The sequence below is a fragment of the Macaca mulatta genome, chromosome 1 (assembly GCF_049350105.2).
Source record: "Macaca mulatta isolate MMU2019108-1 chromosome 1, T2T-MMU8v2.0, whole genome shotgun sequence".
Lineage (NCBI taxonomy): Eukaryota > Metazoa > Chordata > Mammalia > Primates > Cercopithecidae > Macaca > Macaca mulatta.
The window spans coordinates 120,948,220-120,976,074 of NC_133406.1; the positions used below are offsets into that span (position 1 = coordinate 120,948,220).

At 41.5% G+C, this 27,855-nt stretch overlaps 1 protein-coding gene across 4 annotated transcripts; it reads right to left on the bottom strand.

Moving 5' to 3' along the window:
- HAO2 (hydroxyacid oxidase 2) lies at positions 1-27,118 on the bottom strand. 4 transcript variants are annotated; one of them, XM_015149239.3, is made up of 8 exons: positions 26,970-27,118; positions 14,668-14,806; positions 12,818-12,969; positions 10,837-11,114; positions 9,054-9,263; positions 1,869-2,027; positions 1,448-1,517; positions 1-347 (listed from the first exon to the last, which is right to left on the bottom strand). In XM_015149239.3, exons 1-8 carry the CDS (start codon positions 26,980-26,982, stop codon positions 292-294), a joined length of 1,077 nt encoding a protein of 358 aa, XP_015004725.2. In that variant the 5' UTR covers positions 26,983-27,118; the 3' UTR covers positions 1-291. The 4 variants fall into 4 exon arrangements, with proteins under 4 accessions (XP_015004725.2, XP_015004729.2, XP_015004715.2 ...); XM_015149243.3 differs by lacking the exon at positions 26,970-27,118 and adding an exon at positions 15,262-15,385; XM_015149229.3 differs by lacking the exon at positions 26,970-27,118 and adding an exon at positions 15,163-15,381.
- Between the last annotated feature and the right edge of the window lie 737 nt (positions 27,119-27,855).

A 27,855-nucleotide genomic window follows, 5' to 3' on the forward strand; every position in this document is an offset into this window, starting at 1 on the left:
TTCCAGTCATTAATGATCTGTCCTTTTGACATCTTTTACTTCAGAGGAAGATTTTAGGCAAGAAAGCAACATATAACAGTCAGTGATACAAAGAAGGGCATGGAACATTTGGGGAACACAGGGGTTTGGAGGGCCTGAAGCACAGGGGTGGAGGGATTGGAAATATGGGAAATATGGGGCATAAGCCTCCGGGCGGGATGGGGTCCAGGCAGGACAGCATCACACACCATGCTGTGAGTTTGTGATCCTCCTGTGGGCAACCTCAGCAGTCTGGTTATTGGCCCTTTTTTCTTACAGCCTGGAAAATTGGATCAAGTTTCGATTGATCTCAGCAACCGACCGGCAGCCTAAAAGAACAATGAGGTTACAAGCTCATTTCTCTCAAATACCAGCAATTCACCTCATCATGGGTAAGGGGTCATGAAGGGGAACAAGTCTGACTTGATCTTTGTGCTCACTCTTATAAATGGTTTACATACAGAATGAATAATGTAATTCTGTTTGCATTGGGAATTATTCTGTGAACCTGAGCCCATGTCATCTCTGAACACAGCTATGTCAAAATGTCAGGGTAAACATGTAAAAACCCTATTTTAGCATTTTCTAAATCAACTCTTGTGTGCAATAGATGTCTTTGATCTTTATCTTGGTTTTGATAAGGCTCAGGGATATAGGAAGTATCTGTTAGGGAGGACTATGACACACAGATAGCAAAAGAGATGGGGTGAGTATTCCACATAACAATTGCCGTCTAAAGGAAAGTTCTGTCAAAGGAAAAGACTCTTCTTTAGAAGAAGATATTAATTAATATGTAAAATTATGACTGTAGCTCAGATTGGCCATAAGGATTGAAGAGAGTAACTCCAGATAAGTAAAAGAAGGGAGAAAGAGAAGCTGGCATGATGTTATGGGGCTGGGGAGTTGTGGGCTTGAGTAGGCAATGAGAAGTCCCTGGTGATAAGAAGGCTGAAAGAATTCAATAACAGACTGCATAATGTTTAACTGGGAGTTCTTTCCATATTTATGATGTATGCACCATAACTTTGGCAAAATGTATTATTCACAAAAATGTACTAATGAGAGAGTCTTTTCCTAAAAATAGAAGCATAGAAAAGAGTTGAGTTTCATGCCTGGGTTGATTGGAGTGGACAGAAACAGCAGGCATGGGATATGTCAATGGTCCACAAATTGAATGAATTCAACAGAAGCAAGAATTCAGAGCCAGAGGTGACACTCCCCAGAACTGACAATGATCTTGAGGAGTGCTCTGGTCTCCACTGGGCAGAGAATACTGCTTAATCTTTGTCTTGAATGTTGCCTGCCTGTCCTATGTTTTGAACAGCTACCATGTCAGGAAAGGGTCAGCTAGAGGGAAGGACTGCTATTCCTATTCTTTCGCCATCCTGCTTTAAGTTCCAAATCAGAGAAAAAAATGTTTTTAACTTACCTGTAAGGGCCATGGAAGTGTGGAACTCATTTGTTAAAATGTTCAAAACTTCCTTAACACCATGTTCACCCTGCTCCCGAGGCAGACAGACAGAGACACAAAGAGACATAAAGGAACATTCTGACCATTCACTGAATATAAATTCTAGATGTAGTCAGAGCTATGATGGCAAAGATGGGAAATATCTGTGAAGTAAGAATTACCTCGGGAATAAAGGAAAGGACAGAGATAAAGATAGGGGATGAGAGCTATTGAATATTTTGCAATAGGCTTCAGAGGAAGCATGGAGATGCAGCTTAGGTGTAACTATCCTTTAGGAATCGTTTTGAAAAGGGCTAAGCTTGGAAAATGAACCACAGGAGAGCACAGAAATGAATGAGAAGCTCTGTATCTTCTTGCTGGTTCGCTTTGCCACTCTCACCTTGTAGGCAAGACCCCATAAGATTGGTCTCCCAAGAAAAATGCACCTAGCCCCAAGGGCCAGAGCCTTCAGCACATCATTGCCAGTTCGGACCCCGCCATCAAGGTAGACTTCAATTTTCCCCTTTACAGCAGCCACCACTTCTGTCAAAGCATCAATCTGAAAAGGAGATACACATGGGCTGGAGGGCTTTCTATTTTGACTCTCAGACTTGATCTTCCTGGCATACGACCAGGCAAACCAAGCTGAGGAGATGCCCTTGACAATTTCTTCCCCTCCCATGCTTGAGGCTGCCGGTGCTGATCAACTGCAGCGGCAGTCACATTCCTGAGGCCCTCCTGCCTTGACTTTCTGCTTTGACTCCAGTCTAGCTTCTCTCTGACCCCCTTAACTTTCTTACAGATTGGAAGAACTGCTTGGTTGCTCTTTCCATCCCAAAAGGGGCAATTTCCATTTATAATGTTCACTTTAACCTTCTTCTTTTCAAACAACATTTTGACTTTTGATTTTCTTCTACTCTCTCTGTTTCTAGGGTGGCAAAAATAGAAAGTCTCTCCACTGTGAAGGCACTAAGTCTTTTTGGCAAGACAAGTGTACTCGGCCATGGCCTGCATGTCTGGATTGCAGCTTGACTTGGGAAACTGGGCTGCACACTATTTCTCATGCACCACTTGGCCAACTTGTCCCTGACTCCCTCATGGCGTATCTGAGAAAATGAGATAGGACTAAAGTACAACATGGTAAAACTAAATTTTGAGATTTTGATAGACACAATAAAAACATCTTATCACCTTGGCCTGATTTTTCTAAGGAGCTTTGTCTCTTATGTCGCCTCTTTAATTCCAGGGAACAGGCCAATAGGCCTTGACCACACAAGGTGCCCCAGGCCAATCTTTGCTTCTAGGCACCTACAAGTCTGTAAAGAGGAGTGACAGCAGGCCCCTTATGGATCAAGGGGGAAGATCCTTGGGGAGGGAGTTCTGGAACTCCCTTGGGGTTCTAGCTATGCTTCTCTGAGAGATAGCCTGAGAAGAGGAGTCAAAAGTTGGCCCTATGAGGCCATCTGCTGCCAAAGGAATCCATCAGCATTCTATCTGAATGGGATCCTTTGGCCAAGACTGAACAGTATAAGAAACTAGTGAGGAAATAATTTTCTACTTTAATTTATAGGTGAGGGGGTGGAATTGAATATGTTTGGAACTTACATGTAATAACTAGAGAGAATTCACATTCTAATAAGAGGCAATTTTTTTTCCTAGGAAACGAATATCAGTATTTGCATTTAATAAACATTTACCTTCTCAGAAAAATGGATTTTTCTCTCTGCAGAAGAGATTTACGCCAAGCTAGAGGGTACTATTAAAGCAACTTTCTTGAGATGTTTTTTGACTGGCGCCTGTCTATGTACGTATGACTATAACATACATCAGTGTTTTTATTGAAATATATACAGTGAGGCATGAAAACCAGGATGCACCCAAGTAAAGCATATTCCATCCCCAAAATATAAGCTGTATAAGGAATTAATATCTATAGGGACTATATGAATACTTCTGGTTTAAAAACTCATCTGATCTATAGACATTGTGAAAATTGTGTTTGAGGCATACTTTCAAAAGGATTACATTGGAAATGAAATAACTGATTCTGTTTATCCATTTCAAAGTTAAGGAAAGGTTCTTAAGACAGAACTGATTCTTTTCTTTGCATGTTAAGTCCAAAACAAGTTGTGGAGGTTTTAGGAACTGAATATAGCCTAACAGTGCCAGGATCACTTTAAGTTCTCAGGCAGTGGAGGTATATATGGCTGTATAGATCTAAAAGATTTTATTATTATTATTATTATTATTATTATTATACTTTAAGTTCTACGGTACATGTGCATAACGTGCAGGTTTGTTACATATGTATACTTGTGCCATGTTGGCATGCTGCACCCATCAACTCGTCAGCACCCATCAACTCGTCATTTACATCAGATATAATTCCCAGTGCAATCCCTCCCCCCACCCCCTTCCCCCCTCCCCATGATAGGCCCCGGTGTATGATGTTTCCCTTCCTGAGTCCAAGTGATCTCATCGTTCAGTTCCCACCTATGAGTGAGAACATGCGGTGTTTGGTTTTCTGTTCTTGCGATAGTTTGCTGAGAATGATGGTTTCCAGCTGCATCCATGTCCCTACAAAGGACACAAACTCATCCTTTTTTATGGCTGCATAGTATTCCATGGTGTATATGTGCCACATTTTCTTAATCCAGTCTGTCACTGATGGACATTTGGGTTGATTCCAAGTCTTTGCTATTGTGAATAGTGCCGCAATAAACATACGTGTGCATGTGTCTTTATAGCAGCATGATTTATAATCCTTTGGGTATATACCCAGTAATGGGATGGCTGGGTCATATGGTACTTCTAGTTCTAGATCCTTGAGGAATTGCCATACTGTTTTCCATAATGGTTGAACTAGTTTACAATCCCACCAACAGTGTAAAAATGTTCCTATTTCTCCACATCGTCTCCAGCACCTGTTGTTTCCTGACTTTTTAATGATTGCCATTCTAACTGGTGTGAGATGGTATCTCATTGTAGTTTTGATTTGCATTTCATAAGAGGCATTTTTATAGTCCCAGCATGGTATTATTTGGAATATTTTTATACCGTTGTGAAAGAGGTGGAACTTCTATGAGGAACTTCGAGATCATCTGATTTCGAACTATAGTATCTGAGTTTTTGGCACCCCCTTAGATTCTGTGCCTGAGGTCAGTGTCCCACTCCCTGCAGTATGTTGCCAGTGCTATAAAAGGTGAGGATTTTGAGAAAAGTTCCCACCTCTATGAGGTTTCATATCTAACATTGTCCTTGTACTTCCTCCTGGGACCAGGGGAAAGGATAAGTCAGCTGTTATCCCCAGAAGACTCTAATGAATGCCCTGTTCTGTTCTATTAAAAATTAACTCTAAAGCCTCACTGCACCCTAAGGTGAAATTCACTCCCTGTTTTATTTCACAATTATTATCAACTCCACTGCATAGTATGGCTCACTAGAAGAGTTTGTACAAACATGTTTTTCTTTCACGACATCATACAAATATTCCAGTTGGGCACAGTGGTCCATGCCTATAATCCCAGCACTTTGAGAGGTGGAGGCAGGTGAACCACCTGAGGTTAGGAGTTCGAGACCTGCCTGGCCAACATGGTGAAACCCCATCTCAACTAAAAATACAAATAGCCAGGCGTGGTGGCCAGTGCCTGTAATCCCAGCTACTTGAGAGGCTGAGGCAGGAGAATTGCTTGAACCTAGGAGGCAGAGGTTGTAGTGAGCTGAGACTGCACCATTGCCCTCCAGCGTGGGTGACAGGAGCGAACTCCAACTCAAAAAAAGAAAAGAAAAGAAAAGAAAAGAAAAAAATCCAAATAATACCATGCTGGGACTATAAAAATGTCTTTTATTTGGACATGAATTCTCTCTCGTTACTAATAGTCACCAAAACTGCATGGTACTGGCATAAAAATAGGCACATAGACCAATGGAACAGAAGAGAGAACCCAGAAATAAACCCAAATACTTACAGCCAACTGATCTTTGGTGAAGCAAACAAAAACATAATGTGGGGAAAAGATACTATATTTAACAAATGGTGCTGGGATAATTGGCTAGCCACATGTAGGAGAACGAGAATGAAACTGAATCATTGTGTCTCACCTTATACAAAAATCAACTCAAGATGGATCAAGGACTTAATTCTAAGATCTGAAACTATAAAAATTCTAGAATATAACAGGAAAAACCCTTCTGGATACTGGCTTAGGAAAGGATTTTATGACCAAGAACCCAAAAGTAAGTACTATAAAAACAAATAAAGAGCAGGCATTTAATTAAACTAAGGAGCTTTTGTACGGCAAAGGAACAGTCTGCAGAGTAAACAGACAACCCACAGAGTGGAAGAAAACCTTCACAATCTATGTATCTGACAAAAGTCTAACATGGAGAATCTATGAGGAACTCAAACAAGAAAAAAAAAACTCATCAAAAAGTGAGCTAAGGACATGAACAGATAATTCTCAAAAGAAAATACACAAATAGCCAACAAACATATGAAAAAGTGCTCAACATCACTAATGATTAGGGAAATGCAAATCAAAATTACAATGCAATACCTCCTTACTCCTAGAAGAATGGCCATAATCAAAAAATCAAAAATAATAGATGTTCATGTGGATGCAGTGAACAGGGAACACTTCTACACTGCCGGTGGGAATGTAAGCTAGTACAACTACTATGGAAAACACTGTGGAGATTCCTTATAGAACTAAAAGTAGAACTACCATTTGATCCAGCAATCCCATTACTGGCTATCTACCCAGAGGAAAAGAAGTCATTATATGAAAAATATACTTGCATACCTGTTTATAGCAGTAGAATTAACAATTGCAAAAATGTAGAACCAACCCAAATGCCCATCAATCAATGAGTGGATAAAGAAACTGTGGTATAGGCTGGGTGTGGTGGCTCATGGCTGTAATTCTAGCACTTTGGGAGGCTGAGGTGGGTGGATCACAAGGTCGGGAGATCGAGACCATCCTGGCTAACACAGTGAAACCCCATCTCTACTAAAAATACAAAAAAAAAAAAAAAAAATTAGCCGGGCGTGGTGGCGGGTGCCTGTAGTCCCAGCTACTCAGGAGGCTGCGGCAGGAGAATGGCGTGAACCTGGGAGGCGGAGTTTCCAGTGAGCTGAGATTGTGCCACTATACTCCAGCCTGGGAGACAGAGTGAGATTCCATATCAAAAAAAAAAAAAAAAAAAGGAAAGGAAAGAAAAGAAACTGTGGTGTGTGTATAGATAGATAGATAGATAGATAGATAGATAGATAGATAGATAATGAAATACTACTCAGCCATTATAAGAAGGAGTGAATTAATGGCATTTGCAGCAACCTGGATGAGGCTGGAGATTGTTATTCTAAGTGAAGTAACTCAGGAAAGGAAAACCAAACATCACATGTTCTCACTCATATGTGGGAGCTAAGCTATGAGGATGCAAAGGCGTAAGAGTGACACAATGTAGTTTGGGGACTAAGGGAGAAAGGGTGTGAAGGGGGTGAGGAATAAAAGACTACAAATAGGGTGCAGTGTATACTGCTCAGGTGATGGTTGCACCAAAATCTCACAAATCACCACTAAAGAACTTACTCATGTAACAGACACCACCTGTTCCTTAATAACCTATGGAAATAAACTTAAAAAAACTCAGATAAATGATATTTGAATACAATGTTTTAAAAAACCAAATGGCAAACTCTGACCTGTGAGCTGGAAGTTTGTTTTTATAAATAAATAGATATCAGGCCAGGATTAAGGTGAGGTGAGTGAGGTAGGGTTACGCAAGTGCAGAGTCAGGCTTCACCTGAAGCAAAACCCTCACTAGGCTCACAATGATATTGGTGCTGTCTCTGAGTGACGTTGGGTTTGGATGTGAAGCCAAATGGCTTGGGAGAATAACAAGTTGATCAGCACAATAAGATAGGAGAAATTCTCCTCTCCCTGGCCCTTGCCTTAGCCAATACTCATTCTCTAGTGGGGAAGCACAATGGGAGAATTAGTCTCCCTCTTTCTCTACTCATTACTCAGTTCTTCCAAAGGAACAAGACCAGCTAAGTTGATTAATGAGAGCTTGACACCTATGGTATGATGTATTTTATTAGTTTTCTTTCAAAAGCCTATATTCTAATGTTTGCTGCTTGTTGGTGATGGGCTCTTCATTGTCTTCTGTTCCTATTTAGGCATAGTTGGGATGACTCAGGGCATGCCATACTCTTTTGCTTTCTCTGTTTTGCTAAATACTGGATGGCTTGTAGGCATCCTGGCAGGGGTTGGGTGAGAGAGCTCACTGTGTGCTCTGCCCAACCACTTTCTCCTAAGGTTGCAGGTCAACAGGTGGGATGGAAAGTAGGAGGCCCGACCGCTTCAGTTCAACTCTTACCAGAGAGCCACAGTGAAGAGTGGCCCCCACTCTCCATGTGGGCTTGCCATTCCTCTGCCTCTACCAGTTAGAGCTGGTGCAGAGGAGGAGGTGAGTGGCTGGCTCTTAGGCTTCCCAGCATCATGTGTCTTGGAATGTACCAACCAGCTAGTGCAAATTTCTAATTCAATTTTATCTTAAAGAAGTACTTGAGAATGTGCTATGGATTCAATCACTGATGTGTTGTTTAAAATAGGGAAAGATTAGAGGCAATACAGATGTTCTCCAATGGATGTCGGTTATATAGTTGTCTGTTCATACTACATACCAGTAAAAATAAGAGGATCATATATACTGAAACAAAAAGTTGCTCTTAATATAATGCTAAGTAAAAGAAAAATATAACAAAATAGTATTTATACTTTTCTTAAACACAAAAAGTTGTATTTGCATTAAGAAGATGTTAACAATGACCAAAATATTGATGTTAGTGAAAGTGATAAAATTAGTGTTAATTTTTATCTTTTGCTTATGCATATTTTCTAATGTATCTGCAGTGAACATGTTTTATTTATGTAAGTGTCAATGAAACTGAAGAAGAAAAAAATCTCATTTCTCTTTCTTAAAACAAGTCAAGCAGCAACAGAACATTTGAAAAAAATATAACTCAATGAAAACAAATCAACAACAAATTCCCACGTAAAGATTCTTTCCCTGCCTTCCTTTCCCTCTCTTTCTTGCCCTCAAACTTCATCTATAATGGACATAAGTTTATGAGTTAAGCAAAAAAATTATGGACTTTTTTAGATTTTAGCAAAAGACTCATTAGGGTGTTTTTAGAGTTTTGCCATGAAAGGTGTTTACTTTAGAACATCTGTCTAATGAAATTCCATATTAACTATTTATTATCTATGTGAACTAAAGATAAGTTACTTAACATCACTAAACTACAGAATCCCCATTGGCAAAACAGGGATAATACCCATCTTGCAGCATTGGCATGATACTTAGAGATGCTATATGTAAAGGTTGAAAAAACAGCCTAGCACACAGTAGGCTACTAATAATAATTAACAGTCCTTAAAATTCACAGCTACATACCAACACATGTGGTATGGAGGAGTGAAATATGCTCAGATTGCACAGAGTCCCTTGATGTGGACACACTCACACATACACACACAGCACTCACAAACACACCCCTCTCGGAAGTAATCCTACTTACTGAAGCGAGAACCTCATCAAGCTGCCTCCCACCATGGTTGGAAACAATGATGCCCTGGACATTGTGCTTCACAGCTAACTCTGCATCCTCTTTCGTCAGAATCCCTTTAAGGATGATGGGCAATCGAGTTATGCTCTGAAACCAGGAGAGATCATTCCAGCAGAGAGAAGTGCTGATAGGAGTCATCTGGAAATAAGGTATTGAGTTTCCCTATAGGAAATAAAAAGGGAACTTAGTGCTGAACTCTCACAAGGCTACTTGATGCATTCCAAAGATGAGACACATTTGGAGAGCTGCCATTTATAAACTGGAAGGAGGAAGAACAGGTCTGGGCATGGTGGCTCTTGCCTGTAATCCTAGCACTTTGTGGGGCTGAGGTGGAAGGATCTCTCTTGAGCCCAGGAGTTTGAGACCAGCATGGGCAACACAGAGAGAGCCTGCTTCTGCTCCTCTAAAAAAAATAAATAGTGGTGCACGTCTGTAGTCCCAGCTACTCGGGAGGCTAAAGTGGGAGGATCACTTGGGCTCAGGAGGTCTAGACTGCAGTGAGTCGTGATGGCGCCACCACATACTAGCCTGGCTGATAGAGTGAGACCTTGTCTCAAACACAAACAAACAGACAAACAAACAAACAACAAAGAAACAAAAAGAAACAGGAGCAACAAAACCCAACAATATTTCTAGCTCCTTTTTCTAACAAAATTAGTATAAAAGAATTTCTACTTTAATTGCTTATCATTGACCATGAATCATATTGCTGCTCAATAATTGTGCTAGGATCTGGTGACACAAAGACAAATAAGGCAAAATTTCTACTTTAAAAAAATTCAGAGTTTAGTATATGAGATGGATAAGCAAAAGCATTTATAGGTCAATGTGATATGTTATGGTTGAGACATACCCAGGATAAGAACTAAGCAATACCAAATCAGTTATTACCCAATATTTACTCTTGGCTCACCATGTACATCAAATATTTATAAATCTCGTGCTTCTGGAATTTGAATAAGGATTTTGGAGCACCTCAAGGCCAATCTGTGATTAATGAGAACCGTTGAGTTAGTTGGCTGGATGTCACAGCCGCCCACTGGGTGAAAAGGCTGGCTTTAGTATCTCTACTATAGCCAGGGATTCCCACTTTATCATGGCTGTCTCTCTCTGAGGTACTCCTTGCCATTTAATTGCAGGATTTTAATGGGGAAGGTGTCCTTTGTAGTCACCTGGTTCAGAGATTACAAACAAATGTGCTATAACATCCTGGTGCTCCACAAATGAGTTCTATGTGTGCAGAGATATTGATTCCTCAGTTTCAAGGCAGTAGGGTAGAACCTGGCCTGTCTAGACTGTCTGGCCAGTCACCTTGGCCATGAACATCCCCTTTGGAGAGTCAGTTTGTCTATGTATGCCAACCAAAATTAGCATTTTCTGAGTGTGTCATAAAGTAGAAAATGTTGGATGAACTTTTTTAGTTTACTCTCCTGTTCACGTGAAAATCTTTTCTGTGGCTTTCCTATTTCTCAGCATCCAGCTCTGGTCAGAACACTTCTGGTGACAGGTTGGGCAGCTCCAAGGGTGAGAACATTTGGTCTTACATTCTGCTTGTCTGGAAACTCTAAGGAGCAGGAACCATATCTGCTTTTTCGAACTGCTGTATCCCCAGTGTCTGGCACAGAGCAGGCATTCAATAAAAGGTTGTGGAAAGAAAGAATGGAGGAAAGGGGAAAAGAGGGAAGGAAATTTGCCTCCTGTAATGCTTGTCCATTGAATTTGGTATCTTTCCTACCTTTTTAGGTGACTGAAGATCTGTTAGTGTTAAGTTCCTCCTCAATTGGTTTCGAATGTCATGTCGCCTATTGCCACATACAGGTGTATCCAAAGTAATTACCAAAGCTTTGAAACCTAGGGATTCTACCCTCTGGATCAACTGTTTGTTCAGCTGCAGGTCTGGATGCACATAGAGTTGGAACCATCGGAGGCCTTCGGGAGCTGCGATAACAATGTCTTCAAGGCTACAGCTGGCAAATGTGCTGGTGATGTAGCAGATACCAGCTGCTTGGGCAGCTGCAAAGCAAAGGACATGACTCAGGCTGGAGGACGGAGGCCTCTGGACTAGGCTAAAAAGCCTTGGGAGTCTGTGTAGCCTCTGGCCATCTTGCCCCATGAATGCAGATAAAACTTAATTTCATTCTGCTTCCTTATAAGAAAGGGATGGAAGGCAATTTGATGAGACTGAGAGACCTAAAGCTGTTTGGGTTCTCCTCTGTATAACCTGTCTTACAAACCCTCTACTCGATAACAAAATATTTCCAGCTAAAGATGTCATGCAATCTCCAGAATCATGTTGGTTGTGTTATAGCCTTCAGACAGGAAACTGGGCTTCTTATGAACTCCTTAATGAAGCAGAAGAGAATTAGAGAGGACAGAGGATGAGGGAATGTAATCCCAGTGGAGAATCTTGAACTTCATGGTGGAAAAAGCATAACATATGAAATTAGAAGAATGTTAGTTCTACTCCTTCTTTGCTGGGTGGCCTTGAGTCTCTCATTTTCTTTATCTGTAAAATGGGGAAAATAATACATCTCTTTAGGGTTGTTGGGAGACTGAATAAGATACTAGCTATGGGAGCATTCTTTACATTGCAAAGTGGCGTACTGCATAGATACCAGTGCTAATGAAGTTGATGGTGATGACATTCATACTGCTGCTGTTGACTGGCAGATTTCCCATTTCCTACTCTATTCATTTCAGTGAAATCTCCAACAGGTTAACGTCACTGTCCCACTATAACTCATGGGCAGAGAATTTAGGCTAGTCAAAAATGAACACTTTCAATTTTTCATGTCAACAGGAGATACCCCATTCTTTCATCCTACCCCCAAACAACACATTCAACCATGACGACTTAGTAAACTAGTCATATTCATATAGGATATTAATGTTTCAACCTAGCTAAACCTGGTCCCTAAACCCCATCAAGATGGATGTCACATTCAGCTCTAGAATCCTTGAATCTATAGCTTCCTGTATCATGGAGTCAAAGGAAAAGACCTCAGGGAAGCCCTGAGCAATTCACAAAAAGAGATGTGACTTAGAGTGAAGATTATGAAGGAGTCCCAAGAGCATTTTCAGCCCCATCTCTCCTTTTCTATTTATTATTATTATTATTATTGGTGGTGGTGGTGATGGTGGTGGTGGTGGAGGATGTGGGATGAGAATCAGGTTGACTGGGAAGGAGATGTAACCCAACAAGAAAATCTTTGTCAAACAAGATGACAGGGTCAATTGAAGAGAGGGAAAATGGAATATTTGGGCAACAGCAGGTTCCAGGGCCTTATGTTAGGACCTAATGTCATGATTCTCTCCTCATCCTAAATTCAAAGACTGCCATTCAGCCCTAGTCCTGGCCCATCAGGGGCCAAAGAGAGCCCTAGCCTTGGGGCTGCATTAAGCATCCCTTTTGCTGCAGATGGTGTGAGCCTGAAGGGCCAGCATCCCTCTTCTGAGGGATGACTTGGTTGGCTTTTAGCACCTTCTTATTCATCTTAACCCCCCTTGCACTCTAACTATTCTCTATTATGGAAAATGAATGTTTTCTCAATCTTAGGTTACACAGACATAGCTTAAAGCATTCCCTTTCCTGCTTTCCTAGTGTTAACCAGATTGTGTTCCCAAAGCCCTTCTAGAGAGAATCTTGGAGCACTCTGCCACTGCTCTGAGGGACCCCTCCTCTGGGAAGGGAACCTCAAGGTGGGGACGGTTCATACCTCTTGCTGTGCTCATTTCCCCATCAGGCCAGACAAGGCAGTGGAACCCTGTGGGTGCGATGCAAATAGGGGCACTGATCTCCTCCCCTTGGATTGTGGTTCTGGTGTCCACCTCAGACACATCTCTCAGGTACCGGGGACGGAGGCGAATTCTGTGCCAGACAACAAAGAGATCTTCTGTTGGTGCGATGATTCTGCAGCAGGGAGGTGCTGCCTGGGGTGGATCCCCCTGATTCCTGATACAAGTCTAAACCAGACTGGGTCCTGTGGAACCTTGGTGGGTTCAGTTGGCTGGGAGCTGAGTAACCTGTGTTGATCCAGAAAAAGGCTCATCTCCAGAAAGCCATTCCCAACACCTCATTTCCCATTACCCAACCTTCTCTGAACCACTCTGTGCACACCAAGTCCACACTATACACTATACCTGCTTTGCTCTGTCAGAGGTCTGTGTCTTTGAGCCATGCCTCCCTGACTACACTGCAGCACTTGGATGGTTTGGTTCATCACAACAAAGACTAAAAGGAAAAGCATAGGCAGGAAGAAGTTCCAGGCTCTTTTCCTCGCAGGTTAGGAACAAGTCTCCAGAAAGTAAGAAAAGGCCACTGAATGAGAACAAATCCCAGGGAGTGATTGAGGTTTTTGTGATAAAGCTAGTTAGTTTGAAGATTTGACTTAAACACTGCTTTAGGAGAAAGTAGGAGAATTTACAAATAATAAATATGCAAAACACACATTTTAGATAAATGTTTACTTAGCCTCAGGAGTCTAAAGTTTTCATTGTTTACACAATATCAGTATTTCTGCACACGAACTTAGAAAAATTTTCTGAAAATTCTAATTGTGCAAATTTGAGTAAGATAACCTCAGTCACTTCATCTGAAATAGGAATAATAATCCAAATTTCCTAATAGTTTTGTGAAGACAGACTGAAATAAACGATGTAAGGTGCTTAGTATAGTGCTAAGTATGAAAATACAAAACATAGGGCTCCCTTTTATACCATTTTTCAGTTTTCTCCTGACCTCTCTATCACAGGAATCAGCAAGCTTTTTCTATAAAGGGCCAGAGAGTAAATATTTTAGGCTTTGTGGACCATGTGGTCTTTGTCACAAGTATTCAGCACTGCTGTTGAAGTGCAAAAGCAGCCATAAACAATAGTAAATGGCTGAGCATCGATGTGTTAAAATAAAACTTTATTTATGGGCACCAAAATTTGAATTTCATATAATTTTTAAGTATTACAAATTATTCTTCTTTTGACTCACCACCCTGCAGTCATTCAAAAATGAAAAACGATCGTTAGCTCATGGACCATACAAAAATAAGTGGCGGGTCAGCCTCTGCCTGCGGACTGATGTTGGTTGACCGATGCTCCATCTCCTACTTTTTCAGACCAACTCTTCTCCGCTGACTCAATCTCTTATCTCTAAGGCTCCTTGGATCTCCGTATTTTCTCCAAACCTGAGTGTTCTCTCCTGTCTTCCATTTTCTTCTCCAAGCCAGAGTTTAGGAACTCAGGAGATCTAGGCCGCCCAACAGGCCCATCCTCCCTGACCAGGGAACTGGTCATTCTGAGACTCTTGTTCTATCTTGTCAGGTTGCAGAGTTGCTGAGATGAAGGAGAATGACTTCCTTATGCTAGTTATAAGAGAAATTCTCTCTTTTTCCATCTTCCCATAACCCTCCCTCCCCTGCCCCCAACAAACAAAAACAACAAAAAAAATCATCCACCTTATTAGGTCTTGAGTGGTCTGTGTTTTCTGGAGGCAGAAACCAGGACTACTACTGTCCAAGGAGCTCTCCACCAGTGCACCTCAACCTAACAATAGACAGGCTGCAGAAGACCAAACCTTTTAAATGCTGCAATGTTGTCATCCCGCGTGACACTGTCATCAGCTCCACCTTCAATAAAATCCCGAGTTGACTTAGACAGATGCTCTCGCGCGTGGGCCTGAAAGTCTGTCAGACACACCAAGGACATTTCTGGACCTTCCGAGGAGAAAACAAAACCAAACCCAACCCAGTGAGAACACTTCAGATGCAGAAAAGAAAATGAAGGGGAAGCTGCAGTATGAAATTGTTTGGATTCAACATTAGTCTCCCTGTATTCTTTATCTTAACGGAGTTATTGCCAAAGCCAATGATCCCTAAACCAGAAGGCAGAGAGTAATGGTCCACCCCTCCATTCTCCCATTCCCATTCCCAAATCCTGATTATTTGGCCTTCTGAGTATTTCTCATATTTTCTCCTCCACTCTACACACACCACCTTAGACCTAGTTCAGTCTCCACCACCTCTTAAAACCTCATTACAAATTTTTTTTTGTAATTTTTTTTTTATCTTGCCTTCACATTCACTCCCCATCTTGTCTTCCATCAGCTGCCTGGGATCTTCCTAAAGTTCAAGGTTGATCATGCCTGCCTCTTGCTTTTCAATGTACCCACATCATGGCATTCCCAGCTTTCTAGGCCCTGGCTCTTCACTGCCTCACAAGCTTCATTCCTTGGTGAATGTATGCTACCATCTGAGAGTTCCCAGGAACCTCAGTGTTTGAATTGCTGGGGCTGTGGATTACAGAGAGCGGAAAGAACAAAAGAAAGTTTACTTTGTAATTCTTGGCTGGGTCGCTGAACATGTTGCTTAATATTAGCAGGAGGCTTAAGGGTCACCATCTACGTCTTTGCTATTTTTGCTAATTTGGGGACCTGAGAAACAATGTGTGTTGCCTCCATTTATTCCCATCTTCAATTTGAGCCCTATAAACCCAGAGCTTGGTACTTTTGATACAATACCTCTGAAAGAGAAAAGAGGACAAGGCTTGGGGGTAATCAATAAATCTCTCCAGTAGAAACAGGGCAGTAGGAACAGCAGCAGCAGCGGAGATGCTGAAGACACTAGCTGCTTTCAGTTACAGCATGTAGAGCTCCTGCATGAGAGGATTCCAGAAGGAAAAACAGAGAAACGTGAAGTTCTAAGCTCCAGCCAACTCCCAGGCAGTTGGCAGCCGTGTGAAAATTAACCAAAGGTTGTGGGTAGAAACTGAATGGCTTTTAAGTCATTATCTAAAGGAAGAGAATATTTCCCAGTAACTAGGGCTTCAACTAGGAATGGGTTAGTTCCTCTAATGGACAAAGGGGACAGAGAGGCCAGATGGGATGTGAGGTGCTGGGAATCTTGGCTGGAGCAGGGATGGGGCAGAACTTGCTTGAGGATACCTCAAGTCAAGCCAGAATCTGGTCAAGCCAGATTCTGTTGAAGTCAAACAGAGAAGTAGCCCTTAGCACTTACTTAAAGGTCTAAGCAGGAAGAAATTATATGACAGACAGGAAACGGAGCCCCCAGGAAGTGCACTGGGCTCTAGATGAAAGCTATGAGGAGTAATTTGGAGCCCAGTCATAGCACTTTTTATAGAAGAAGTACTCTTCCAGTGAGTGAGGAGAGAACATTGAGGTATGGAGTTGAGTCTGACAAAGTACTACAACCATATCTAATTTAGCTCATTCTTACTCCACCCTTCAAGGGGTTAATAAACCTTAGTCAAATGAATTAATCATTGCAAGTAACCAATTATATCACAATTGCTTATTTATATCTCTGTGTGCATGAAATAATTAACATACTAGGCCTGGGAATGTTATTCTTTCAGAGGTCTGCTTGCAAGATTGGACCTTGATTGGTGTCTGGGAACTTGGACTTCAACAGGGTTCCCAGTGTTCCCTGATAAGAGTACCTCCCCATGTGTAAACTGTTTGTATAAACAATGTGGTTTATGATGAACATTTGCTTTTCCTCTTGGTATGGGCTAGGCAGAGGGTGACCACATGATTAGCCCCCAACGTGAAACTCTGGGCATTGAATCGCTACTGACCTGCTCAGGTAGGTAACATTTTACATGTGTCATCACATGTAATTCCCCCATGCTGGGGGAATTAACTGCATCCTGCATGAGTCCACTGGCAGAGGACTCGTGGAAGCTTATACCTGGTTTCCTCCAGATTTTGCTGCAAGAGCCATTTTTCCCTTTGCTAATTTTGCTTTCAGTAATAAAGCATAGCCTCAACTATTTGTTCTTCCTAATGAAGAACTGAACCTAGGATCCCCAACACACTTTGTATTCCCAGGCATTAGGATAGTACATGGCACTGAGTTGCTGCTTACAGTGTTCCTTACTTGAATTTAACATTCCCCTGCCTGTCATTTATCTTCACTATTGGATGAGAATTCTCCACCAGGTTTCAACTCCTGATATCTCAATAAATCCACATATCCTATACATTACACACTCATAGAAATGCTGTTCTACACAATTCTAGCATAAAGATTGTGTCTAATCCAGATGAAATATGCTCACAATTATGGCAGAGTCATATGCCTAGAATAGTGTCAATTATGTGATTTGAAACCTGCTTGGACACAAAGAATCAACCCTAGCATCTTATATATAACAAACACTATTTTTTCTCATTTCTATACCTCTTCTAATTTTTCCTTAGACTCTTTTCTATCTACAGCTTTTTCTTAATGTCCCTGTGAAGAAGACAGAGAAGGTATTAGTGGACTGTGAATTTTTGAGTTTTGCATTTAAAGAGACTGAGGCCTCAGAAATAAAATAACTTGTGAAAGATCTGTGATATGGTTTATCTGTTTCCCCACCCAAATCTCTTCTTGAACTGTAGCTCCCATAATCCCCACATGTCATGGGAGGAGCCTGGTGGGAGGTAATTTAATCATGGGAGTGGGTTTCCCAGTGCTGTTCTTGTGAGAGTGAATGAGTCTCATGAGATCTGACGGGTTTATTTATTTATTTACTTATTATTTATTTTGGGACGGAGTCTCACTCTGTCACCCAGACTGGAGTGCAGTTTGTTCTAGACTCATGTGTTCTGGTAGCTTCTAAAGATAGACATTCTCTATTTTCAATTTCATGTAAAGAACAAAATAGTTGGTTCTCATAAATTGCTTGTTATATTTAAGAGCATTTGTAGGTTTAAAAATACAATTATGCATTTTTTTCTTTTTATAATGTATGTAAAGCTTAGTATGGTCTCGGCTCACTGTAATTTCTGTCTCCCCAATTCAAACAATTCTTCTGCCTCAGCCTCCCGAGTAGCTGGGATTATAGGCATGTACCACCACATCCAGCTCATTTTTGTATTTTTAGTAGAAACAGGGTTTCATCATGTTGGCCAAGCTGGTCTCAAACTCCTGACCTCGGGTGATCCACCCACCTTGGCCTCCCAAAGTGCTGGGATTACAGCCATGAGCCACCATGCCTGGCGGATCTGATGGTTTTATAAAGGGCAGTTCCCTGCATGTGCTCTCTTACCTGCTGCCACTTAAAACATGTCTTTGCTCCTCCTTCACCTTCCACCATAATTGTGAGGCCTCCCCAACCACGTGGAACTGGGAGTCCATTAAACCTGTTTTTCTTTATAAATTATCCAGTCTCAAGTATTTCTTTTACAGTATGAAAATGGACTAATACAGTAAATTGGTACCTGGTAGTGGGACGCTGCTATAAAGATACCCGAAAAAAAAAAATGTGGAAGTGACTTTGGAACTGAATAATAGGCAGAGGTTGGAACAGTTTGGAGGGCTTAGAAGAAGATAGGAAGATGTGGGAAGGTTTGGAACTTCCTAGATACTTCTTGAATGGCTTTGACTAAAATTTTGATAGTAATATGGACAATGAAGTCCAGGCTGAGGTGGTCTCAAATGGAGATGGGGAACTTGTTGACAACTAGAATGATGGTGACTCTTGCTATGTTTTAGCAAAGAGACTGGCAGTATTCTGCCCCTTCTCTAGAGATCTGTGGAACTTTGAGCTTGAGAAAGATGATTTAGGGTATCTGGCAGAAGAAATTTCTAAGCAGCAAAACATTCAAGAGGTGACTTGGAGGCTGTTAAAAGCATTCAGTTTTATGTATTCACAAATATATGGTTTAGAATTGGAACTTATTTTTAAAAGGGGAACAGAGCATAATAAAAGTCTGGAAAATTTGCAACCTGATGATTTGATGATAGAAAAGAAAAACCAATTTTCTGAGGAGAAATTCAAGCCGGCTGCAGAAATGTGCATACGTAATGAGGAATCAAATATTAATTGCCAAGACAATGGGGAAAATGTCTCCAGGGCACATCAGACATCTTCACTGCAGACCCTCCCATCATAGGACTGGAGGCCTAGGATGCAAGGCACCAGAGCCTTGCTGCTTTGTGCAGTCTCAGGACTGGGTGCCGTGTTCCAGCGGTGGCTAAAACCAAAAGTACAGCTCAGATTGTAGTTTCAGAGGGTGCAAGCCCCAAAGCTTGGCAGCTTCCACATGGTGTTGGGCCTGTGGATGTGCAGAAGACAAGAACTGAGGTTTGTGAAGCTTTCCTAGATTTCAGAGGATGTATAGAAGCACTTAGATGTCTAGGCAGAAATCTGCTTAAAGCAGAGCCCTCATGGAGAACCTCTGCTAGGGCAGTGCAGGAGGAAAATGTAGGGTTGGAGACTTCATACAGAATCCCCATTGGGGCACTGCCTAGTGGGAGCTCTGAGAAGAGGGCCATTATCCTCCAGACTCCAGAATTGTAGATACACTGACAACTTGCACTGTGTACCTGGAAAAGCCATAGACACTCAACACTAGCCTGTGAAAGCAGCCAGAAGAGAGGCTGTACCCTGAAAAGTCACAGAGGCAGAGCTGCCCAAGACCATGGGAACCCACCTCTTGCATCAGTGTGACCTGGATGTGAGACATAGAGTCAAAGAGATCATTTTGGAGCTTTAAGATTTGACTGTCCTGCTGGATTTTAGGCTTGCATGGGGCCGTAGCACCTTCAATTTGTCTAATTTCTCCCATTTGGAATGGCTGTATTTACCCAATGCCTATACCCCCATTGTATCCAGGAAGTAACTAACTTGCTTTTGACTTTACAGGCTCATAGGTAAAAGGGACTTGCCTTGTCTCAGATAAGGCTTTGGACTGTGAATTTTTGAGTTAATGCTGAAATTAGTTATGACTTTGAGGGACTGTTGGGAAGGCATGATTCGTTTTGAAATGTGAGGACATGAGATTTGGGAGAGACCAGGAGTGGAATGATATGGTTTGGCTGTGTCCCCAGCAAAACCTCATCTTGAATTTTAGCTCCCATAATCCACACGTGTCATGGGAGAGGCCCGGTGGGAGGTAATTGAATCATGGGGGGTGGGTTTCACCATGCTGTTCTCATGATAGTAAATAAGTCTCATGAGCTCCGATGGTCTAATAAAGGGCAGTTCCCTTGCACATGCTCTCTTGCCTGCCACCACGTAAGACATGCCTTTGCTCCTCCTTTGCCTTCTGCCATAATTGTGAGGCCCCTTCAGTTATGTGGAACTGAGACTCCATTAAACCTTTTTTTAATTTATAAATTACCCAGTCTCAGGTATTTCTTCATAGCAGTATGAAAATGAACTAATACAATCAGGTAGTAAGTTATTATGAGAGATGGTTCTGAAGTCGTGTGTCCTGGTAGCTTCTAAAGGTAGACTTTCTCTATTTTCAATTTCAGGTAAAGAACAAAGTAGTTGGTTCTCATAAATGACTTGTTACATTGAACTTGAGAGAATTTTGTAGGTTGAAAAATACAATTATACATTTTTTAATATAATATACGTAAATCTCTATTATTTTTATTAGAGGTTTAATATAAGGTTTATAATTAAAGAAAAGGATAACTTCATTGTTCAAAGCTTTTCCTAAATTTGGAAATGAAGAAATTAGCATAATATATTTGTATATACTTTAATTCAATTTGATCCCTACCAGTCTTGAAGCTACCAGGAATTAAAGGGAAGATTCAAGTTATCTAATGGTTTTCTTGTATTCTCATTTTATTTTGTCCTCTTGTATTCCCATTTTATTTTGTCTCCATTTCAATGTTGTTTTCTTTTTTCCTTTTTTATTCCTACTGCCCAAGAAGAAGAGACACAGGAGAAAAGAATAAAACTGCAAACTGACCAATTGCCAGCTATTGTTCTAGAAACTTTAGCTCCTTTTAGCTCCTTGAACCTCTTTAGGCTTTTTGTCTGATAATGAAAACAGTGAGGTACAATTAGCAGACCAGTGACAAGAAGGAGGAAATCTAAGGGCAAGGACATTCAGGAGTACCTGTTGCTAACAATCTGAAGTTCAAACTGTCCTGACTGAGGGAAGGAGGAAGGAAGTAGAGAAGCTGGCAGGCTTTTCAAGGAAGACTTGGCTTTCTTCAATATTGCAATCTGATTTAACACCAGACAGATAACAAGTTGTCTTCCTTTGAAGATTCTGTATGATTCATATGATTCATGTTGGTGTTGCTTTAGGAACTCAGGGTTATCACAGCTTATATTTTTATGGAACCCCCCTACACAGTCTGTGGGAAATCTCAGTGTGAAAATTGCAGGGTAGGCTGTGGAGATACAATGGGGGAGAAAAGTCAGCCTCTGATGACTCACTTTAAGGTACACTTGCTTGGTGCTATAGGATGGTGTCCTTCCAGAACCTCTGGCCTAATTCTTTAGGAACTTATGCCAAGTTTCCCAATGGAATGTCAGATAATATCAAGGCTACATTTTACGGGCCTAGTTTGAGAGATTAGACTGTTCAAAGTTGGCTGAAAATGCTTTCATCAGTCTTGCCCTCAAGGATAGTGGATACAAAGGGTATAGCCATTACCATAGCATTGTCAACAACAGCATTCTCAGGGGAGAGGCTGAAGCTAGAGGAGACCCTGAGAATGAAGAGGTGACGGGAGAGGAGAAGGGTGGCAGAGCTGATGGAGACTAGGAGAGCCATGTGCAGATGGCAGTGTTGGGTTCAGGGAAGACATGAATCAATGGCATTGGAAAATGCTCCTGTGACTGAAGCGATGAGCCCCAAGCATGGGGAGGAGAGGGAAGGAAGAAGAATTTGGATACCCAGGAACAGCAGGTCAGCCCTCAGTGTATAAAGGGAACCAAGTGTTTCTAGCATTGCAGTGACCTGAGGAATCAAGGGTGGCATTTGTATGGGAGTGAGGGGAAAAGGAGCCAGTCCAGTTAAGATGTGGCAAGGATTAATTCCTGGTGGCTGTCAGCCCAGAATCAGTTCTAGCTTCTTCCCTGAGCTCTCATACATTGTGAATCAAGGATGCAGGAGCCTTCTGAAACATAATGGCCCTTTTTTTTTTGTTTTTTTCTGATTTGTATAATAATAATGTCTCCTCCTTAGACTGCCACTCCTCGCCCATTCTCATTAGCCTTTTTTCCTTTCTACTAATGAAAATTCCCTTCTTGACCTGTAAGCGTGTTCTACCATGAGGAGTATGATGCTTGAGTTCTTCAGAACAGCTTCTTTAGTCATGATAGGAGAGTGACTCATATCTTTGCTTTACTCTAGGAGCTTTGTGTGTCATGGATTGAAAGAGTTTTTGAGGTTTGCGGTGGTGGGCACGTTTATGTTAAGGACATGCTCACTCTGAAGCTATAGTGACCTAATTAGGCAATTACCTACCACTGTCCTGCCTCCCACACATCCTGCCTATTGAGGACTGGAAGACTATGAGAACAGTCTTGCTTGATGGAGCCAAGGGGGACCCTAGAGAGACAGAGAGATGTGCACAAGTTTGGTAGCACAGTTAATAAATGAACTCAGGTCTTCTGTCTCCACATTTAGGGTTCTTTCTGAAATACAATATGACTCTTGCAATTGCTTGTGGATAGCCTGGGAAAACCTAGAATTAGCTTCTCCTTACTTGAGAATTAGCTTCTCAGCACAGACCTAAGATTTCTAGAGACTCAACTCATCTACACTAGATTTTATCATTCCACCTTCACCTCTACTCCTTCTGACCCTGCTTAGTCACGCCAGCAAAAGGAGCTCCACTTGAAGTTGGAGGTATAGAATAAACTTTTGCTTCATCCAGTCAGTGGAGCTGTGCGTGTGGCAGCCTGAGAGGCAGGCTGCTTCAAGGGAGATCGTTACTAACACTTATGTGTTATTTGAACAGTGGCAGGCTACATGTCTTCTCTCCAAGTCTCAGTTTCCTCATTTGAGAAAATATACATTTTTGTATATTTCAGCTTAATCCATGATAGATTTGAAGCCACCTGAAATTAAAAGCTGAGCTGAGGTCCTTCAAGTACTCATATTCTGTGCTTTCTTGGCCCATAAATACAAGGAGCTATTTAGATGAGTTCATATGAACATTCTAATTCAACATTTACTTCATGGCAATAAAGTATAGAACAGGGAACCAGCACAATATTTAGACATATTTGCCAACACCAAACAGCTGGATGCTCAAGCCTGCCTTTGCTCCTCCTCCCAGCCTGGAGGGCTTGCTTTTCATGAACTTTTCTGGTCCCATGGCACCACCTTATGGCTTCAGCGAATAACTACTTGACCAATCTTGTCACCATTCCCTTTTACAAGCGGATATGATCTGTCACGCCACCTGTTTTTCCTACTGTCAGACCAGGTAATTGAAATCCATTTTACTACATAGATGTGCCTCTTCCTCCTTTCTCAATTTCTCCAAACTATTGAGTGCCTTCTCAGAGAACTCTTTCTCACCCCTTCTTCTCTTTTCCTAATCTCTCCCATCTCCTTTCCTTTTTCATTTGCAAACCAAAAATAATTGTGCTATGTAGTCCCTTGTGTCAAGAAGAACAAAGTGAAACAATTTTGAAGGCGCATTAGACCTAGCAAAGAACTTCAAAAACCTTTGAAAGTACTCTCAGACATCTTAACATTTCTTACTGACATTTCCACTCCATTCTCTCTTCCTCTAATTAAGCCTGCTTTTCTTCATCAGCTGCATATACAAGAAAAATTTTTAAATGATTTAATACACAATTTTCTTAGTTTTCAGTTTTGGTTAATGACCAGCAATACAATAACATTGTTTCACGTTAATTTGCATTGCAAATATGCCAGATCTTCTGCTATTTTGCGAATCAAGTGGGTATTTCAGTCACCTGGGAATCCAACCGCTATTTTAATAGCATTCTTTCTATGGGAAAATCTGTTCTGAGTTTCAAACAAATGCCCTCCAAGTAGAGTTTTGGAACTCAGCCATGTTGTAAACTGTGTGCTGCCCATAGGGTGTTGAAAATAGTTTAGGGCATACTGGGAGACATTGATCCAAATGTTTATATGGTGTTTTGAAAGATTGAGGATTTTCTTATTATTTCAAACAGTGGAATAATTTGATTATGCAAAGAACCTTGGAGACAGCATGATGGCTCCTTAATATGAATAATAATAATAATGACAATAGTATTGCAACCATGTATCAAGTGCTTCATGTTGTGCCATGCACTGTGTAAATTGCATTACATGCATGACAGTTTTAATCCTTGTTGAAATGTTCAACACAAATATTATCATCCCCATTTCACGGGTGAGAAACTTGAAGTTCAGGAGGTTAAAATACTTTGTTCAATATTACATAACTAGTAATGGGTCACGATTCCAGTGGCCTGGCTCTGAAGCACCACAGAAAGAAGAAAATGGGCACAGCCAAGTGTGGTTTATGGAACGACAGAGTTGGCACAGACCTTAGAGGATTAAAATGTCATGGACATATGCAACTTTGCTTTCTTCCCTCAAAAAAAATCATAACTCAAATAGAAAAAATCTTCATTATTCAGCCAATCACTAAAAGATAACCTCTTATGTTTAAATCTGTCTTAACAGTCTACAGAGCACTCTTCTATATGCTATTCCATTTGGTGCTTACGACAATCCAGCGGGCAATCAGAGACTGTATGTATGAGCCCCATGTTATAGATGAAAACACTAAAGCTCGTAGAATCCATGTGAGTTATCCAAGCTCATGCAACAGAAATGGCAAAGCCTGATCTGGAATCTTTCTGACTTGTTTCCAATGTCTTTGAACTAGTATAGAGTGTTAGTGGTACGGAGGAGACATTTAAGTCTCTGTTCTGAATGGTCAGAGAGCTGCATAAAGTGAGCTTGGTCAATTCCCACAAAATCCAGACCATTGGGAAAGGAGTTCTATGTGATACTGTGAGATCACTGCCCCTGCCTTTTTATCTGCTCAACAAGGATAGAATGTGCAAAACAGACATCAGCATCCACACAAAGCTCCAAAACAGGCTCTGCCCTCCACTCTGTCCACTAGTGACTTCAGGTCTTACAGGTGTACCTGTATCTCACAGTGGCAATCACTGGGTGGTAGCAGGAGGAGAGGAGAAAGGCCAGAGCAGTTGGGGATGGAAGAGCCCAGCTATGAAGTGCAGTTTTTTCTCTCTTTGCCTTCCTCCTGGCATCTCTGTCTATGGCAACTACCCAGATTGTGTTTCTGAAGGCCATTGCTGTCCACCAATCGACTGTGCCCAAGGAACTATGCCTGAGGGAGTCAGTGGAGTAGAGAAGATAGAGTATATCATAACCTTTGGCACTTGGCAAACATAGGCTGAAATCTCAGCTCTACTACTTGCTCACCATGGTTCCGTGCAAAATTTATTTGTTAAAGGAGAATATTAACATCCATCCCATAGGGCTACCATGAGGACTAAGCACTATGGCCCCTTTGAAATTTCTAAAACAGTGCCTTGTATAGACTAGATTGTCAATAAAGGCAGCTCCATGTTCATTATTCCTCCTGTTGATGACATGTATGATTTCATCTGAGGCTCTGGAAGTGGAAAGCTGCTTCAGGATTTGAGTATTTCTGTCATAGTATAATTTAAACCCTCTGTCAGATTTACTCATTAGTTTATCCAAGAAGGTTTGTTGACACACACTCTCAGCCAGGATAGCAGAGGCATATACTGCTCCCCATGTGCTTAACATTTCCCTGCTGCTTAAATACAGGCACGGCTCTGTGACTAGTTCTTCTGGCCAGTGGGCTGGGAGTGGGAATAGCGGGTGTTAATTCTAGGCCAAGGATTGAAGAGCTGGCATGTGACCATCCAGCTTTGTTTCCTCCTCTACAGTGATCCTCCATCCTCAAGAAGACAGAGCTGCAAGAGAAAGGCCACTTGAATTCCCAAAACGCCATTCAGAAAAAAGTAGCCCTGGAGATCAGCTGATATTGTACGAGGGAGGAATATATATTTATGTGTTACCTCACTAAGTTGTCAAGGTTTATTCTTTACTATAACATAGCTTAATCTAACATAATATATCAAGGTATTATGCTAAACACTAGAGATATGGGGGGAAAAGCCTTTATCACATAAGTTTCTGCTCTCAAGAAGCTTACAGTCGAAGAAGACAGACTTGAATAGCTCGTCATTTGATAACTGATACGATGTAGAGTATAACAGAAGTCCCTTTGGTGGGGGAGTTACCTGGAAATTTGGCAATATTCCCATTACCTCTCAAATGATATGCCACAAATGATGTTCCACTCAATCTATTCTAGACAAGCTCCAATTCTCATCTATCTTTAAATTAGGATATTACTATCTGTCTCATAGTGATCTTGTGAGAATTGAAGGATCTTGCAAAATGCAGAATATAGTGGTAGTTAAGAATAAAAGTCTGGGGATTTTGCTTCCTACTAATGAACTCTCTATTCTGTTCCATTGATCTATTATCTGTCTTTATACCAATACCTCCCTATCTTCATTAGTGTTCTTGGTAGTTCTCTCCAGGTTGATCTGTAGATTCAATTTAACACAATCGGAGGCTCTTCATTAGAGGGACTTTGTAACCTATTTGTTCCAAATAAGCTTATTGCTCAAAGGAACTACATTGTTTGAGACACAGTGACTTCTTTGTTTTTTTAGGAGTCACTGTTTTCTTTTGCTTGTGGTGAGGAAGCAGTGGTCAAAATACTAAATATATCCCTGAAGGCAATCGCCATACCTTTTAGGTTTTCAGAACGCTGCCAAGTGAAAACATTTTAACCCATTTTTCCGCCTACAGACACCCACAGATATTCCTCCATACAATTCGAAGACTCAACTTCCTAGACTTAAGCTTCTCTGTCTGTATCCTCTTTGAAACCAAATCTTCCTTTGCCCATGCCCCCTGAGTTCCCTAACACCTGTCTCCCTAGGACTGTCTTTGCCAAGGTCCCTGCCTTGCAAACTCACACTTGGCTTCCACGATATCTCCCATTCCCATCCCACGTGGCACTTCATCTCCTTTCTCAGTTCCAAGCACACAGAACACACTCAATGACAAACCTGATTCTAACATCTTCCAGTCCTCAGGGAAAGCAGTGTTTAGACACAGTCACTCAAAGCCTGGATCACTGCCGGAGGTGTTAGGAAACACACATCACTACCCACAGTTCATGCTAAAGAAGAGGCTGAAGGCTCAAAGTTAATCTTTTAATGAAAACATCCAGCTTAGCAGTAAATAAGCAACTAGGCCTGAGCAAGGTTGACTTTGAAAGAATTTTGCTGGCTTTGCAAATTTACTTCAGAATTAAGTGAAGTTTATTACAAAATTAAACTTCAAAGTGAACAAATGGTTTCTTTTCTCTCAAACTTTATGTTGTCCTCTGCTCATCACAGATTGTTAGAGGTAGGGAGTGGGTGATTTCAGGTAGGAAATTACTTGGAGAAGGAGGGGCTTTCTGTGGTGATGGGGTTAGGGTGGGAGAAGAGCAAGCACAGCCTGGGAGCCAGTGGGCAGGACAGCAGTGGGGACCCAGGCCAGGACGGTCTGAGCTTTGGGGATTGGGATGGAGGATGCATAGTGTAGAGCCTTCCCTGCCCACAGAACTGTTCTGGGGAAATTAATTATTCTAGATTAATATGGGAGGCAGGGAGAACCAGTGAAATTTTTGAGTGGAAAATTATTCAGGAATATACAAGAAATGCTAGGAAAAGCGAACTTCAAAGTACCTGGAAAAATAGAATTAATTTCTCCAGAACAGTTCTGTAGGGGTCCCAGAAAGGTCACTAATTTGTCCAGGTCCGTTCGTCTCCACTCCTCCCCCAGCTCTTGCCACTGCTCCTTAGTATTGCTACAGCTCACGTGTGTGATGCGCTTATGACGTGCCAGGCACACTACACGTGTTACTTCATTTGATCTTCACGGAAGGTCAATCTTTTCAAGACTGTC